Here is a 15,967-nt window from a genome sequence, read left to right as displayed (position 1 = left end):
TCATCTTGCCAGCCGATTGAAATGCGGATTCAGAAGCGGGCTTCTTGGAACGGAGCAAATCACTCGGATCAGCATTCTTCTTGTACTCTTCCAGTTCCACTACTGTCATTTGCTCATCAGCGATCTTGGATCCCTTCTGGAGGCATTCCTCCGCTCTCTGCCTATTCCCAGTGACCGTAAATACGTCTTTGGGCCCGGGCATCTTCAACTTGAGGTACACGTAACATGGACAGGCCATGAAACAAGCATATGCCGGTCTGCCCAGAATAGCATGATAGGCACTGTGAAAATCTACCACTTCAAACGTCAACTTTTCCTTGCGAAAATTCTTCGAATCACCAAAAACCACATCGAAAGCAATCTGCCCGAGTGATTTCGCCTTCTTCCCTGGGATGACTCCGTGGAACTGCATGTTGCTTTTACTGAGTCGGGACATCGGAATGCCCATCCCCTGGAGGGTCTCAGCATACAGAATGTTCAAACCACTGCCGGCATCCATGAGAACTTTGCGCAACCGAGTGCCTCCAACGATTGGGTCGACCACCAAAGCCTGCCGCCCGAGGTAGCAACGTGAGCTGGGTGATCTGACTGGTCGAAGGTGATAGGAATCTTTGACCACTTGAGTTACGTTGTAGTTGCCGGAGCAACCATGTTCACCTCTGGGTTGATGACTTTCAGTCGACTTTTGCTCTCTACATCAGCAAAAATCACTAAAGTAGCATTGACCTTCGGGTAATCTTCTGCCTTTTCTTCATCCTCGTCCTTGTCAGAGCCTTTCTCACTCCGCTGACCCTCACGGAACTGCTAAATAAGGAATCTGCACTGTCGAGTGGTGTGCTTGGGCAAAATCAAGTTACCTTCTTCATCATTCTTCGTGTGGATGGCACACGGTAAATCCAGGACGTCCTGGCCCGACTGATCCTTCATCTTTTTGGGTACCCACTGCCCCTTGGGCTTTCCTTTGAACTTTCCTTGTGTATTCACTACCGCGGCTTCAGCCTGACCTGTGGCTTCAGCTTTGCGTTTCTGTTTCCGACTGGAATTCCTGCCCCCAGTGTCGAGGTCGACGACCTTCCCTTAGCCATTACGGAGTCGGTCTTCTTCTTCTTCATTCGCGTACCGAGTGGCTATCTCCATCATTCGGTTCAGAGTCATGGCCCCGAAGCGACCAAACTTCAGGTTGAGCTCCCTGTACCTGATGCCTTTCTTAAAGGCGCACACTGCTTGGTGTTCAAAAACATTTTCCACCACATGGTGAAGTGTGGTTCACCGTTGGATATAGTCCCTCAAGGTCTCATTCGGCTTCCGGACGCAGTGCTGCAATTCAGTTAGTCCAGCTGGTCGTTTGCAGGTGCCTTCGAATGTTTTGATAAACACTCGGGCTAAGTCTTCCCAACAGTATATGCTTAGCTGGGGCCAACTGGTTCACCCATGCCCTGGTCGAGTCCTCAAGCATCAAGGGCAGGTGCTTCATGGCCACTTCGTCATTTCCTCCACCAATTTGCACTGCCACTCCTCTAACCATGTGTCCAGCTTTGACTCGCCAGTAAACGTGCTCACTCCTGCAGCCAACCTGAAGTTGAGAGGAATCTCAGCAGCTCGAATGGCTCTGCTGAAACACTTGGGCCCAGAGCGAACGCTCTGCCCCCACTTGGGTGATCTCTGTCCAAACCTTTTCTGTTAGCCCTGCCTCTGTCAACCAGGCCCTGAACGAGGACTGACCTTGCATCAAACCCGGGCTCTAGGGGGTCGACTGGAATCCTCTGCTCGTCACCGTACGGGCGCCTGTCATCATACCGACGGGGCGCGTAAGGGGCGTGGGCACTCGACAGCGGTCATCACGATGGTATCGATGGTCAAACTGCCCGTGGCCTCGACCCAGGTACTGGTCCTGGCGATAACCACGATTTTCACGCCGCGGAGGCGATCTTGGGCTATGCACCGACTGAACTGTGTCCGCCATGAATCCTATTGCGCGACAGGGAAACAGCCGAATTCTGCTCTCCGACCGCCCTGAGCAGTGCCCGAATCTGCTATAGGCCTCTACCAGCCTCGGAACGGGACAGCTGGATTGAATCCGCAATACGTGCAGCCGCTGCAACATTTTGGATCGGAGTGCGGTATACCTGACACTCATCCCGAGGTCCAGTCAGGAACAACTGCCGCTGCCGTCGACTGGAACTTGGGAGTTGCCTGCGGGCGCGGTCGTTGAGTGACTTCTGAAGATTCTCCAGGCGCGCACGCTCGAACAGAGGGCTATGCGCGCAGCCTCCAAAGCTTGAGCCTCGGTGGTCTCCCCACCGATGGGGGTCTGGAGAGCTTGGTCGTTCCTGTGCTGCAACTCTTCTCTCTGCTCGGCAGTGAGGGCTTGCGGGTAGTACTCGTCGTTGTCGTGCGATGGACCACCGCTATCGCCCCCGCCACGAGGAAATCCTGATGGGTTGCGCTGCGAGTCAACCATGAAGACTTCCGCCGCAGGGTCGTTGCTTTCGCACTCGGAGAGAGTATCTGAGTGGCCAGTCGACAGAACAAACAATCCATAAAGAGATTCATCGGGCTCGATTGCCGCGATCTAAGGAGTGGCCGACTGACGGGCCACCGCGTGCTTCACCCACCGCTGGAGCCGCGAGCGACCGGATCGCTTGCGACCGCGAGCAGTGGGGAGGGAAGACGCCACCGGAGCCGACCGATACTGAGTCGACGGCTGACGCAAGAGGACGCCGCAGGCACTCGCGTGGAAGTGCGCCGCCCCGCGGATGGGGAGCACCTCGACGTCGAGGGGAGCTTCCTGGAGCCAGGCCGAGTCGTCGGCGATGAAGGTGAGCGCGTCGAGACAGATCTCGGGGCCCAGAGAATCCACCGCCGGAAACCATGTCGATGGAGATCGAAGATTGCAACCTCCTCGAAAGTTGCTTAGACGCCAGCCCAACAGTGGGCGCCAACTGTCGTGGGAACGGATCTGACAGTAGAGATGGGGGGTACGTAGGAGAGGGCAGTGCCTAGCTACGGCGAGGTTGTACACTCGGATTTACGAGGTCAGGCCCCTCTCGAAGGAGGTAACAGCCCTACATCTCGGTGTCGCGGAGGCTCTGTTGATTGGAGTGTTGAATTACAGGGAGTGCGAACCCTTGTGCAAGAGGGGGGGGGTGGCTTGTATAGAGTACGCCGACCCCTCGCAGCCCTCAGTTACGCAAGGGTTCAATGAGAGTATAATGTCACGAACGTTTCTGATAACACTCGCGTTTAATTATCTTTAAGATGGTGGGGTGAATGACCGGCCGTTGCTATCTAGAGGTGACCCTAGGTCTTCTGTGCTTCGAGTGGCTTCTTGTACTCCGAGTGAATGATGACGGTTGAGTCGAATTGGGGTATCCGAGTGGATCTACTGTCGAGTGGATTACACTATGTGATGATTCCAGTCGATATCCCCTTTCTATCTTCGTAGGCCTTGGCTTCTTATGTGGTGTCCTTGGGTAGGGCATATAGGTCAGGCCCACGACCCTACCCTAGGTACATGTCATTGTCAGCAAGCAAATTCACTGTATGACAGCCGAAACGGCTGACCCAGCAGGCGAGTTCACTGCGTGTCCCTCCTTTCTGGAGGTTGTACCCCTGATGTCTTCCTGTTCAATGAAATGAAACACAAATTCTTTTGCATTTTCTCGAGAAAAAACATATTGGAAACCCAGAACACTCTTTATAAGTGATGTCTATACATCACAACACATAAGAGCAGAGGGAAAACTAGCTTGAGAATCTGATTGTTTAAAGGGTGAATGAACGTGCTTCCCAATCTACAAGCATGACATTTCATAGACGAGATCTTATTATAAGAGAACTCGAAAGACAAATCGTTTTCGAGAGGGCGTCATGTCCTGGAAGCCCAAGTCGTTGAAGTCAAAGCTCGGAGGTGCTAGCAAGAAGAGACTGAGGCCCGTACACGAGGGCATAAAGTTCGTCAGGGCAATCACATAGGAGAATCACTGATCGTGTATGCAAGTCCATAATAGAAAAAACATATTTGTCAAATTTTAACGATGGCAGGATTCTCAGGAGTGAAGTAACAAACAAAAATCAACTTTTAATAAGATTATGAGTGATGACGACATTGTGAAGGTGAAGTAGAAAAGAACAAATGGGAAGGGAGGTGGTACCGGTATGGGTGATCGGAAGGGAGACGGCATTAGCAACGATGAAGCTAGGGGTGGAAAAGAATGTGGAGTGAGAGAGGATACCGGGATTGTTTGCCATATGCGAGGTGCCAAAGGACCAGTTGGACCCACCGCCTTGAAGGGAGAGGTTGTTGAGGGCGGCGTGAAGTTGTGTCTGGTCCCATGCTTGTGTCTGGTCCCATGCCGTTGGTTGGGCTTGTGGTGGTGAAGGACCATAACCCTAGTAGGGAGGAGCGAAGGCAAAGCCCTGCTGTCCTAGTTGCGTGTCATGGCCGTGTGGAAAAGAGACGTCGGGACAAGGCCCGAGTAGAATGGCACCTGGAACGTGCCTGTTGGGTGGCCATGCGTGGAACATGTAAGATGGTGGGTAGGCATCAGTGATCCACGCTGGCGTTGGAGCAGTTCACGTGTCAGGAGCTGCCGGGTTGGAGCCGAACGTAGTTTGGGATGGTTTCTTCTTCTCTCACTTGCCGCAATCACAAGAGGAAGGCGCGATGGGATAGGAAGCAGGCGAAGCAGTGGGCGCATGGCAAGAGCGATTAGCGACAAGGGTCACTGCACATGGTGAGCGCCATGGGCAAGGCGAGGTTCTTACTAGAGCAGGGTGCCGCGGGCACAAGCAAAGGTGAGGTTGGTCAGGTTGATAGTGGTCGAAGTTGCCGTTGAGCCCATTGATGAAGGCGAGCAGCATGTCCTGGTCGACAACAGGGGAGCCCGAGTCACGCAGGGTCTCAGCAAGACACTTGAAACGACCGAAGAACGCGGTGATGAACAAATCACCTTGGACGAGATTGTGGAACTCTCGTTTAGTGAAAATGGCGCGTTGGAGATGATTGTCGAGGAAGAGGGAGGTGATAGCGGTTCACACGTGCTCGGTTGTGTTAGCAATCGATCTGAGTCCACTTAACGTCACCAAGCATCATGGCGCCATCAACGGAGCCGTTGACATGGTTGGTGAGGCCAAGCTTGCGTTAGGTGAGGTTGAAGGTCTAACAGATGGAGAAATTCAACTCGACGAAATCAAGGGTGGTGGTGACATGGTTGCGGATACCATGTGGACTGGTAAGATTTGGAGAATATGCAGCGCATCGTATTCATGTATGTTGGGGACATATATACACAGTACAAATCGACCTAGACTTGTCTTCCAAGATCATATCTCGTAATTAAAAGAAGAGATAGACCAGTAGAGTTAGCTAGGAAGGAAACAATCCTACCTGATCGCATGTGATATGCTAATATTCTTACACTAGCAGTGGAAAGCAAACTACACAACCTATAATTGCTTCAGATAAGTGTCTCAGAGCATCTATATCTATTATACCAATATAATAATAAGACCCAAAGGGACAGACCCAATTGATCTCGGCCATACATCTGTGTTAATCCAACAATCCATATCGTCCGAATGGTGAGGTGTCTCGGCCATACATCTGTGTTAATCCAACAATTCATATCGTCCCAATGGTGAGCACCTCATCATTGTTAACGTCCTAATTACCCACCACTGCCATTGGTTCTAGTTTCACATCTCCACAGTCAAATGATGTCAGCCTAACAAGCAAGATACCTAAAGACCTCCCATAATTTTCTCAATTCCTTTCACGCTCCTTTCTCCCCTCACACCACAAATGCCGACACATCGCTTGCGGATCACCGTCCGGGGCGAGCCCATATGTCGCCTCGAGTTCAAAGTTCGCCACGCTCCCCACATTAAAGCGCACCGAGCACTATCACCGGCCCCGTGACATTCATGTGCACCATTGAACGTGCTCTTAGACAGACTAGAGCACGTCGCCCTCAACCTCACTGCCACCACTGCCTCCTCCCCCTACTGGTGGCACCACCCCGTTGTGCCCTTTCACATCCTCCGCCACACCCATCCAGATCCATTTGTTGAGAAGGGTTAGAGAGTCACTCCCGGTGAGCTCGCTAGCACCAGAACATCACCGTCGTTCTCCTCGTTCTCTAGGCCAGACCTCACGACCACTCCTATGCCCCGATGCGCTGGCTGAGCAATCCCTTCGACAAGCAGATCGAGGTGGTCCCGCAGCGCCAAACGCATTTTGCCAGTTGCCTGATTTGTTCCGAAATTGAAATAGATTAAAGAATCGGGCATTCAAAAGACAAGATAGATGATTATCATTTTATATTTTTCCTCATTATTTGCATATTGATTTGTTGTGTTCGTGATTGGCACGCATAATCAGGTTTGCCCAACGCCTTCCACTGCTTCATTTTTCCTGCTTTCGTAGTTTGTAAAACCGTAGTTTCGAATTGATGAAATCGAAGGAGCTCTCTTCTATTTATTTAGGGAAAAAATCATGTTTGCCCAAGCCTCTTGGTAAACCCAACTTCTGCAGGCGAAAATTGCTTGTCATTGATGTAATCTGGCAACCGATATGTCCATAGGGTTCTCTCAGCCTGTGAACCATGTAGGACATTTGCAGCCGATCGCGAGTGAGCCCTCGTGGCGGGGCTACTGGATTTGAAGAAGCTGCAACCCTTGTTCGGTGACACTGACAAAGGTAGCATCAGTACCAGGGTTGCTTTCCAGAAGGATACCTACGATTCCTATGTGGTAAACACACGTCATCATTCTATCTTCAATTCTTCATGCCGACGTTAGTTGTGGAACAATACCTTTTTTGAAAGAAAAAAGATTGTTTAGCGTTCATTGAGCTTTGTTTTAGTCTTTGGTGCATCTGTGAATTTAAACATGGTTAGATGTGTAACTGTTTGTGTTATGTTTTTTCTCCCTTGAAGATGTCTATGGGGGAATAAAGAGTAGAGCATTTGGTGAGTATAGCATTAATGAGCATGGCTTTCGTAAGCGAAGTACTGGGCCAAACGAGTCACATACCAATGAGAAGGCATACCGATGTGCCTCTGAAGACATGCATATATTTGGTCCAATTGGAGATGGGAGCAAGTAGTACTATGCGATAGCTATTTCTATACCACTTCACCGAATTTTTAGCTTGGTTAAGATAAAACATTTTCGACAAGGTGCACTTTTAATTGTCAGAAATGCAGCTTACAACCACATTGGTGCGTACTTCTGTTTTTTTAGATGAACATCCCAATAAGGGTGTTTTCATTTTTAATCCCCTAATAATTGTTCGTTCTACTTCACTGAACTTACAAAAGAAGATAGTGAGAAATTGAATTCCTATTGTTTGTACCTACACTCAAATGAAACTTGTGGAAAAAAATTCTGCCCAGCGGACGAATTTGGTCTACATTGCACAATAGTTTCCAGCAAAGAATATGTGTTTTTCCTTTTTCCATGATTGGGGATATGTGGTGTTCTTTTCTACTTTTCGAATGGGAAGTTGGGAACATGTGGACAGATCATTGATGTGCTCCGAGATTCGCTCTACACAGTTCTGAGTTGCAGTGAGCAAATTATCTACAAGAACACAACTTTATCTAAAAAGGACTATATATATATATATATATATATATATATATTCACTTTCTGGACCTTCCATTTTTGGGATCATTGTCTTCTTGATTTTTGGGAAACAGAATCTACATTCTTTACCTTTCAAGGTGTATGTGCACATGAAGCCGTACATGTCACAATGATTGTGAAACGGAGCACCAACAGTTTTTTGTTCAGTCCGTGGGCATGTACTGAGATGTCTTGTGAACACAGAAGAGATTTGATAGTGGTATCTCATAGCACTTACAGAGATGTATAAGCAGAGCACACAGCAGTTTTAATTATTGGTATACATGTGCTTGTATGCTTAATGTTGTTTTTGTTGTCGTTATCTCATTTCTCATTTTTATATGAACTCACTCTGATCTTCAATACCAAATAAATACAATAAAATATATTAGATTATGGATCTAATGATATTGATTTGATACTGTGAATGTGATATTTCTTATCCTATATTGTCTCCTTCGATGCCCTTATAAATTGATCACTAAGGTGATGGATAACAGAGTAGCTATTTTTGCTGACAAGCTTATCAGCAAACACCAGAATGCTTTCATTAAGCACAGGAATATCATGGATGGGATCCTCACTCTCCATGAGGTGCTACACCACACTCATCAAAAGAAAAAGATTGGCATGGTACTTAAGCTAGATTTTGAAAAAGCCTATGACAAGATAAACTGGGATTTCCTCCTCGATGCCATAGTAATCGAGGGTTTGGGACTACTTGGTGTGGCTGGGTGAAAAAAATCCTCAGTAATGGTACAGTCAGCATTAAGCTAAATAATGAGATGGGACCTTACTTTCAGAGCTACAAAGGCGTTCACCAAGGTGACTCCCATTCCCCATTTTTATTTAACCTCGCTGTGGAAGCTCTGTCTAAGATGATTCGCAATGCTCAAAAGGAAAAAATGATTACTGGACTAGCTCCAGACCTCATTGAGAATGGCATAGCCATCCTCCAATATGCTGACGACACAGTCATCTGTTTTGAACATGAGGAGGAGGCTGCTGTTAACTTGAAGCTCCTCTTATATATTTTTGAACTCATGTCTGGTCTAAAGATAAACTTCCTTAAGAGTGAAATCCTGTGTGTGGGAGGAGATGATAATGTACTAGCTTCCTATGCTGATCTTTTCAACTGTCAAATTGGGCACTTCCCGATGAAATACTTGGGAGTGTCGGTAAGCTACTCCACCTTGCGTAGCCTGGACTGGAGTTTTGTAGATGACAAATTCCTCAAATGTTGTGAAACAGGATTGGGAACGCTGCATCCTCGGGAGGAAGACTTGTACTCCTAAATTCCTCCCTTTCTAGCATTGTTTATTACTACATGGCTATGTTTTTGCTTCCTAAGATGGTGATCTACAAACTTGATAGACATCGCACAAAGTTTTTCTGGCAAGAAACCAACGGCAGGAAACGTTATCATCTTGTGAAATGGACCAGAATCTGTAGATCGAAGGACAAAGGGGATTTGGGGGTGAAAGATCTCCGTAAGCATAATATTAGCTTACTTACTAAATGGTGGTGGAAACTCGAGACACAACAAGGGTTGTGGCAGGATGTAATTTGAGCCAGGTACTTGAAAAAGATACTATAACTTTGGTGAGAAGTAGATTTGGAGATTCGCCGATCTGAAAAGCCATTATGGAAGTTAAGGAATACTATCTAACATTGATAATAACTCTCCCTTACGGGATAGATTCCCCGAGCTTTACAGCGTATGTAATGAGCAGGAGATTACAGTTGCCAAGTTCAAAAACAATGTTAGCATAGATTTCTTCAGGAGACGCCTACACCCTCCGCTGATGGATCAGTGGGGGGAAGTCAAGCGGGCGGCTGAATCCTGGGTACTCTCTAACGAGCCGGATCAAGTGAGCTGGAACCTTGGGAAGAGTAAGCGCTTAACAACTAAATCTGTGTATGCATACTTGGAAAAGCATCTAGCTGGTTGTGACTATAGATGGATATGGAAAGCTAAACTACCTCTTAAGATTCAGATATTCTTATGGCAATTATTCCAGGATGCTGTGCTGACACGCGATGTTATGAAAAGACGAAACTGGGCTGGAAACCCGAAATGTTCCTTCTGCACAGATAGAGAAACCTCGCAACACCTTTTCTTCACCTGCCCAGTTGCCAGGGTAGTCTGGAGAACTGTTGGGTGTGTCCTGGGCACGGATTTATGTCCTGACAATTTGTGGCAATATTTCTCCTGGTGCTATGTCTTCTTACCGGATGGATCTAAGTTATATACCTTTGGCCTTGCTGCAATATGCTGGGCTATGTGGAGTCGTAATCGGGCCACATTCGAACATAAGAAGCTAAAAACTCCTTTTGATGTGGTTTTTTCTGCATGTGGATATCTGAATTATTGGGCAGGTCTGATGGATGGAGTTGATCGCGAGGCAATGGAGCGCGGCGCCAAGATGCTGAAGACCAATGCGGCTACCATGATGAGGATCTGTGCGGCCGCAGCTGAACCAGCGATGGACTGATGAGTTGCTGCTGTACTATCTTCATCAGTAGCATCCTACCTCCCCAACTGTTATGTTAGACTTTGATCTTTACCCCTGCGTGGGCTTTTGCTGTCTGCTCATCATGTGAGCTTTCCCCGTTTTGGAGACTTTATGCTGGTACCTTGGTTCGTGCTGGTTAGGATAGTTGGTTTTAGATGGCACTGGGTTTTCGTCCCATAGTGAGCTGCTCGATGACGAGTGCTCACGGTGGGCTTCCCAGTGGTATCTTGAACTCGCTTTCCCCTTTCCAGCTTCCTTTAAAAATCAGACGTTGTATTTCCGTTATGTTAAGTAATGGAAAGGGGTTATGCCCGGTTCAAAAAAAAACTTGGTCATATTTCACAAAATATAACTTAAGACAAAACTATTATGTGAAGTATTTTGAGAGAGAGAGAGTATATGTAGCTCATTCACCATGTAATAACTAAGACATGACAAATGCACACGATGAGCACTTCTTTCTTGGCCACTCTAGTCCGACTACATACTCTATAACTTAACAGACTTCATGACCAAGACTTTTTTTTCGAGAAAACGCAAGAGAGCTTGCATTTCATTGCTTTGGAAAGAGAGTTTCAGTTACAATCCTCCTAGGAGGCAGTTACAGTGCCCAATAGCACATCAGTGAACGTCCCAAGTTTGTGGTACGATGGCGCGAAGCCCTAGAGCGCCGGCTCTGGCCCAGAGGGCGGCCTCATCCTTGATCTTCATGAGCAGGTCATTCGCTGAGGGCCGTCCTCGGTTGAAGACACAATCGTTGCGGTGCTTCCAAATCATCCCTGGGACGAGGAGGGCCGTGGAGGCAAGGCCCTTGCGCATGGGTTTGGGAGTGTGCTGCCACGCCATGTGCCACCAGTCATTGAGAGAAGTCTCGCTGTCGGGCGGGGCGCAGGAGAGTCGGAGCCAGTGCAGCACCTCGTACCAGATCTACCGGGCGAAGGGGCAAGCGAGGATGAGGTGGTGCACGGTCTCGGGGTCCTGCTCGAAGAGGTGGCATCGCACGGGGTGTTGTAGGCCGCGGCAGGCGAGGCGGTCGGCCGTCCAACACCGGTCCAGGTGGGCGAGCCAATGGAAGAATCGGACGCGCGGGGGCGCCCAGTTCTTCCAGGTGAGCTTCCATGTGTCGCAGTCCGTGGAGCCATTGAAGGTGGCGATGTAGGCCGATTTGGCGGAGTAGACGCCGCGGGGGTTCCACTTCCAGGAGAGGCGGTCTGGCTCAGCAGAAAGGGTCGTGCGGCTGATTGTGTGCCAGAGCTATAAGTATTGCCCGATCTCATGGATGCCAATCGTGCCATGTATGTCCCGTGCCCATCGGTTGGCCTATAATCCATGGGCGACGGTCCTAAGCTTGCGGCGGCGCTTGGGAATGCATGCATATAGGAGCGGAGCGATCTCGCCAACGAAGCGCCCGTCGATCCATCGGTCTTCCCAGAAGAAGGCCTCCATGCCATTTCCGATTTGCATGGTGGTGGATGCGAAGAAGAATGCGCGCTCCTCAGCGGTGAACTGCAGGTCGAGGCCAGCCCACGCTCTGGTGTTGTCCGTGCAGCTGAACCACAACCATCGGGTGTGGAGCGCGAGGCTGGTCCGAGCGAGATCACGCACGCCGAGGCCGCCAAGCGAGAGCGGGCTAGCAACGCATTGCCAATTAACATGGCAATGCCCGCCATTTGCTTCCGCGCGCCCGGCCCACAAGAAGCCTCACTGAATCTTCTCGAGTGCCTTGATGGTCTTGTTGGGGGCACTAGAGCGAGGAGCTGGTGGATCGGGACCTTGCTTAGGATGGCCTTGACAAACGCGAGGCGGCCGGCCTTGTTCATGAGATGCGCCTTCCAGGTGGGTAGCATGCCGGCCGTTTTGTCGACGACGAGCTGCAATTGTGCGACCGTGGGGCGGTGTGGCGTCAGGGGGATGCCCAAATAGGTGATCAGGAACTCGGCTAGGGGGCAGCCCAGCAGGTTGACAGCGGGCGTGGCATCATCGGCAGAGCACCGGATCAGGGTGGTGGAGCTTTTCGAGAAGTTAACCTAGAGGCCTGATGCGCGGCCGAAGAGCAGTAGGATGCTCTTGACAGCTGTGATGTTGCCAATGGTGGGGTAGCAGTAGAGGATCACGTCATTGGCATAGAGGAGACAGAGGGGACCAGGGCCGGGGGTGCAGCCACTGCAGGACGCCCAATCCCGTCGCGCGGCGGAGGAGGCGGCCCAGCGTGTCAACGGCGAGGACGAAGAGTTGTGGCGACACGGGGTCGCCCTGGCGGAGGCCACACCTGTGCCAGATGGTGGGGCCGGGGTCTTTGTTGATGAGCACCTTCGTACTAGCCGAGGGGAGCAAGATGGCCAGCTAGTCCAAGAAGCGGGAGCCGAAGTCGTACTGGCGGAGGACATCGAAGAGGAACGGCCAACTAATGGTGTCAAAAGCGCGAGCCAAGTCCAACTTCCGGAGGACGCGAGGGGCGCCGAGCTGGTGCAGAAGGCACACGACTAGTGCACGAGGACGAAATTGTCGTGCGGGCTGCGGCTGGGGATGAATGTGTTCTGGCACGTGCTGACGAGGCTATAGAGCTTTGGCGCGAGGCGGAGCGACAGGACCTTGGCAAAGATTTTGGCGACGAGGTGAATTAGGCTTATGGGCCTAAAGTCGGCTAGGCCACTAGCGTCTGCGCGTCGGGAGCAAGGTGAGGAGCGCCTGGTTGAGGGAGCAAAAGCCCCGACCACGCATCTCGTAAAGCCGCTGGAAGACGTCGACGAAATCCTGTCGGACGATGGACCAACACGCGCACAAGAATTTGGCGGTGAAGTCGTCCGGGCCGGGAGCTTTCCATGAGGGGAGGTGTTTCACCGCCTGTCAAATTTCCTCGGCGTCGAAAGGGGCGTCGAGGTCGTCGAGGTTTGTGGGCGTGATTAGCGCGAAGAGGTCGAGACCGCACTCGCGAGGCGTCTCGCAGCCGAGCAGGACGTCGAACTGTGTGTATGCCGAGGCCACCATGTCGCAGGGGACAGAGATCGAGGCGCCGTCCACAGTGAGGATGTGGATCCGATTCTTCTGTCACCAGCACGTGCATTGCCGGTGGAAGAAAGATGTGTTGGCATCACTGTCCTTGAGGGACGCAAGACGAGCGCGCTGTTGGGCTATGGTGTGCTCAAGGGAGGCGAGGCCAAGATATGAAGCCTTGATCTGCCGCCGGAGCCAGTCATCATGCGGGGACAGGAGCCAGCACTCCTGCGCCGTGTCCAGCCTGGGGAGCTCCCTGGAGATCGCGAGCTTGAGGCGGACATTGTCGATTGTCCTCAAGCTCTAGCTAGTAAGCTTGCGCGCGGTAAATTGCATGCGTCACATGAGCCGCCGGAAGGGTCGTCGTCGTGGACAGAATGCCAGGCGGCCGCCACGATATCGTGTAACCCGTCCAACCGCGTCCAGAACTCCTCGAAATGGAACCGTCGATGGCCCAGCGGCACCGGTTTGCAATCAAGCGGCAAGGGGTTGTGATCGGAAACGACGGAGGCGAGGCATCGAAGGTGACATTCCCCGTGCAGGTCCTCCCAGTCAGGAGTGCAGAGGACGTGGTCTAGGTGCACGAGGGCTGGGGGGGATTGCTCGTTGGACTCCTCGAAATGGAACCGTCGATGACCAAGACTCTTCAACTAAATCAACTCTATAACCTAAAGTTTCATTAGTATATTTCCTGATAATTAGGGCATTGCACGTGCAAATGTTACTAGTATATTGTAAGATAGATAGGAACCAATTCCATCCGAAAATCATATGGAAAACGCAACACTAGAAGGGACAGTACCTTCACAGACCTCCAATGGTCTAGGCATGAACGGTGAACAAACTGCTGAGTTCCCTTGCACATGCAAGGTGATATTAGCTCATCACCTGCATAAAAAAGGAGTCACATTAAAATATGGAAGCTTAGAAATTGTTGACCTGAAATGGACAAACTGTAGCGCCCAACCAGTACGTGTTTTCCATATAATAACTACAACCCTAACTATAAAAAGCAGTATTGGCCTGTTGGCCTAATCTACAGCCTGAAGACTAAACAGTTGAAACAAATTACACTATTAGGTCTACTAAAACATAATCATGCAAAAATTATACTTATTCCTGCTAGAACTTGAACCAGTTCGTTTAGTGTTAGCTTTAGGCTTCAGACATCGCAATGTGATCATGGACCTTCTCTTGTCCTATTGATGATGCAAACCTTCAACTAAAGCAAGTGCTGCAAAACAAAACAAAAACAAAAAAACTGCTAGCACTACGGGTTCGATTCCCGCCGCTCGCCCGCTTAATTTATCAAGTACTATGATAAAAAAAGTTTAGTCTAGTTAACTACTTATATTAAATTAAGTATTAATTAGGTGTACAATTCAATGCTACCCTAATCTACTGGCACACATCCTATGACCTAAGCTTTGCCTATTGGGTTCCATTACAGAGCAAAGATCACAAAGAGATTTTGGATTAGTTGAAAGATGCCAAACAACTGAGTACATGTAACCACACACTTTCTTCTACTTGCTGCAGTCAGACAAGAAGCAAAGTAGCCATAGACAAAATCATTACCAAATTGAACTAAAGCAATCAAATTGACACAACAAAAACTGTATCCCCTATACATAGGATGATCATCAACACAACAAAATAGCATCTCCAATGCATAAGATTGTCACCTATCTCCGACTCAGCCTCAAGGCAAATGCGGCAGCATGCGGCATAAGAACCATCGGTCTCCTCATCCTCAATCTCCAGCACGGTCACGGTTGCCGGCTGTGGTGGCGAGAGCTGGAGCAATGAGCCTGACTGATCTTTCCTATCGAGGAGAGGGTCTGAATCACTCATGATCGTCTCTTCCTCGCTCCTGTCCATCCGCCGCAAATGTCCTCTAGTCCAGATTTTAGCCCGTACAATAATGTCCGTCGATAGTTTCAATAGCTAGGTAGCGTTTGCATACAACCTCACAAAACAGGTAGAATTGGCATACGGAGTCTGAAATTACACAAAGAAAATTATAATCAGAATGGGAACAGCCTATGGCAATTCCCGGTGGAACCACTAATTCGGTACAAATTCGTGGAAATCTAATTGTATTCCAAACAGTGTGCCTGAAAATCGACCCCCAAAAATCCAATAAATCCCTACCAAAGTGCGTCTCACCGAGACGCATGGCAACATCTCAAATCTCAAGCACTAATTTGAGCAAAGGCCGAGACCCCAAGCAAAATCCCCCACCGATCTAGTCGAACAGAATACCGAGAAAAATGTAAAGGGTCAAGAAAAACTCACCACGAGAAAGCCGAATTCCAGATCAAGAAGACCCAAGAGATGAACAAACGATGCGAGAAATCGTCAGCGCAAAGGGAACAAGAAGAAGAAGCCCTACCTAAATCCGCGTTTGCAACTTTCCTCTCACGGGAAGGCTTGGAAGGGGTAAGATTCTCCGTGAGAAACAGCAAGGAAGCGGACGCGATAGTACCAAACTTGAAGGTCGTAGTGCACAAAGCGGTGGAATTTTCTACGAAGCACCTCCCTGAGAATATATCAAATAACTTTTCTTTTCTTTTTTTTTCTAATAATAAAGATTGGGCATTTTAGATCGGATTAATATCGAGAAAAAAAAAGCCAGGGCGTAGGATGACCCCTACAAAATAAAATTATATTAACAAACATACTAATCTTCTTCTTCATCTAATTGTACACTGTCCACCTAAGATTAAAATTGAAATCAACCAACAGTAAAGAAAGATGAAACCTGCGAACGCTTTCGCCATATCATGCTTTGAACTTTTGAGGACCGCAATAGCCACTCGCCCTTT

General features: G+C 49.3%; 1 protein-coding gene across 2 annotated transcripts in view; it reads right to left on the bottom strand.

The window, feature by feature from the left end:
* LOC123163216 (uncharacterized) overlaps nt 1–15,732 on the bottom strand; it is a 30,733-nt gene extending 15,001 nt beyond the window's left edge. Inside the window, exons 1-3 of one of the 2 annotated variants that reach the window (XM_044580957.1) lie at nt 15,535–15,732; nt 14,825–15,140; nt 13,942–14,027 (exon numbers count right to left, since the gene is read on the bottom strand). In XM_044580957.1, coding sequence (XP_044436892.1) covers nt 13,942–14,027; nt 14,825–15,020 — 282 coding nt within the window. In that variant the 5' untranslated portion in view covers nt 15,021–15,140; nt 15,535–15,732. Of the gene's footprint in view, nt 1–13,941; nt 14,028–14,824; nt 15,141–15,437 lie in introns of both variants that reach the window. The other variant, XM_044580956.1, reaches the window with a different exon arrangement.
* Between the last annotated feature and the right edge of the window lie 235 nt (nt 15,733–15,967).

The sequence above is a fragment of the Triticum aestivum genome, chromosome 7B, assembly GCF_018294505.1.
Source record: "Triticum aestivum cultivar Chinese Spring chromosome 7B, IWGSC CS RefSeq v2.1, whole genome shotgun sequence".
In the NCBI taxonomy this organism is placed as follows: domain Eukaryota; kingdom Viridiplantae; phylum Streptophyta; class Magnoliopsida; order Poales; family Poaceae; genus Triticum; species Triticum aestivum.
Note: the sequence above shows the minus strand (reverse complement) of the source record. Positions and strands in the feature narration are given on the sequence as shown.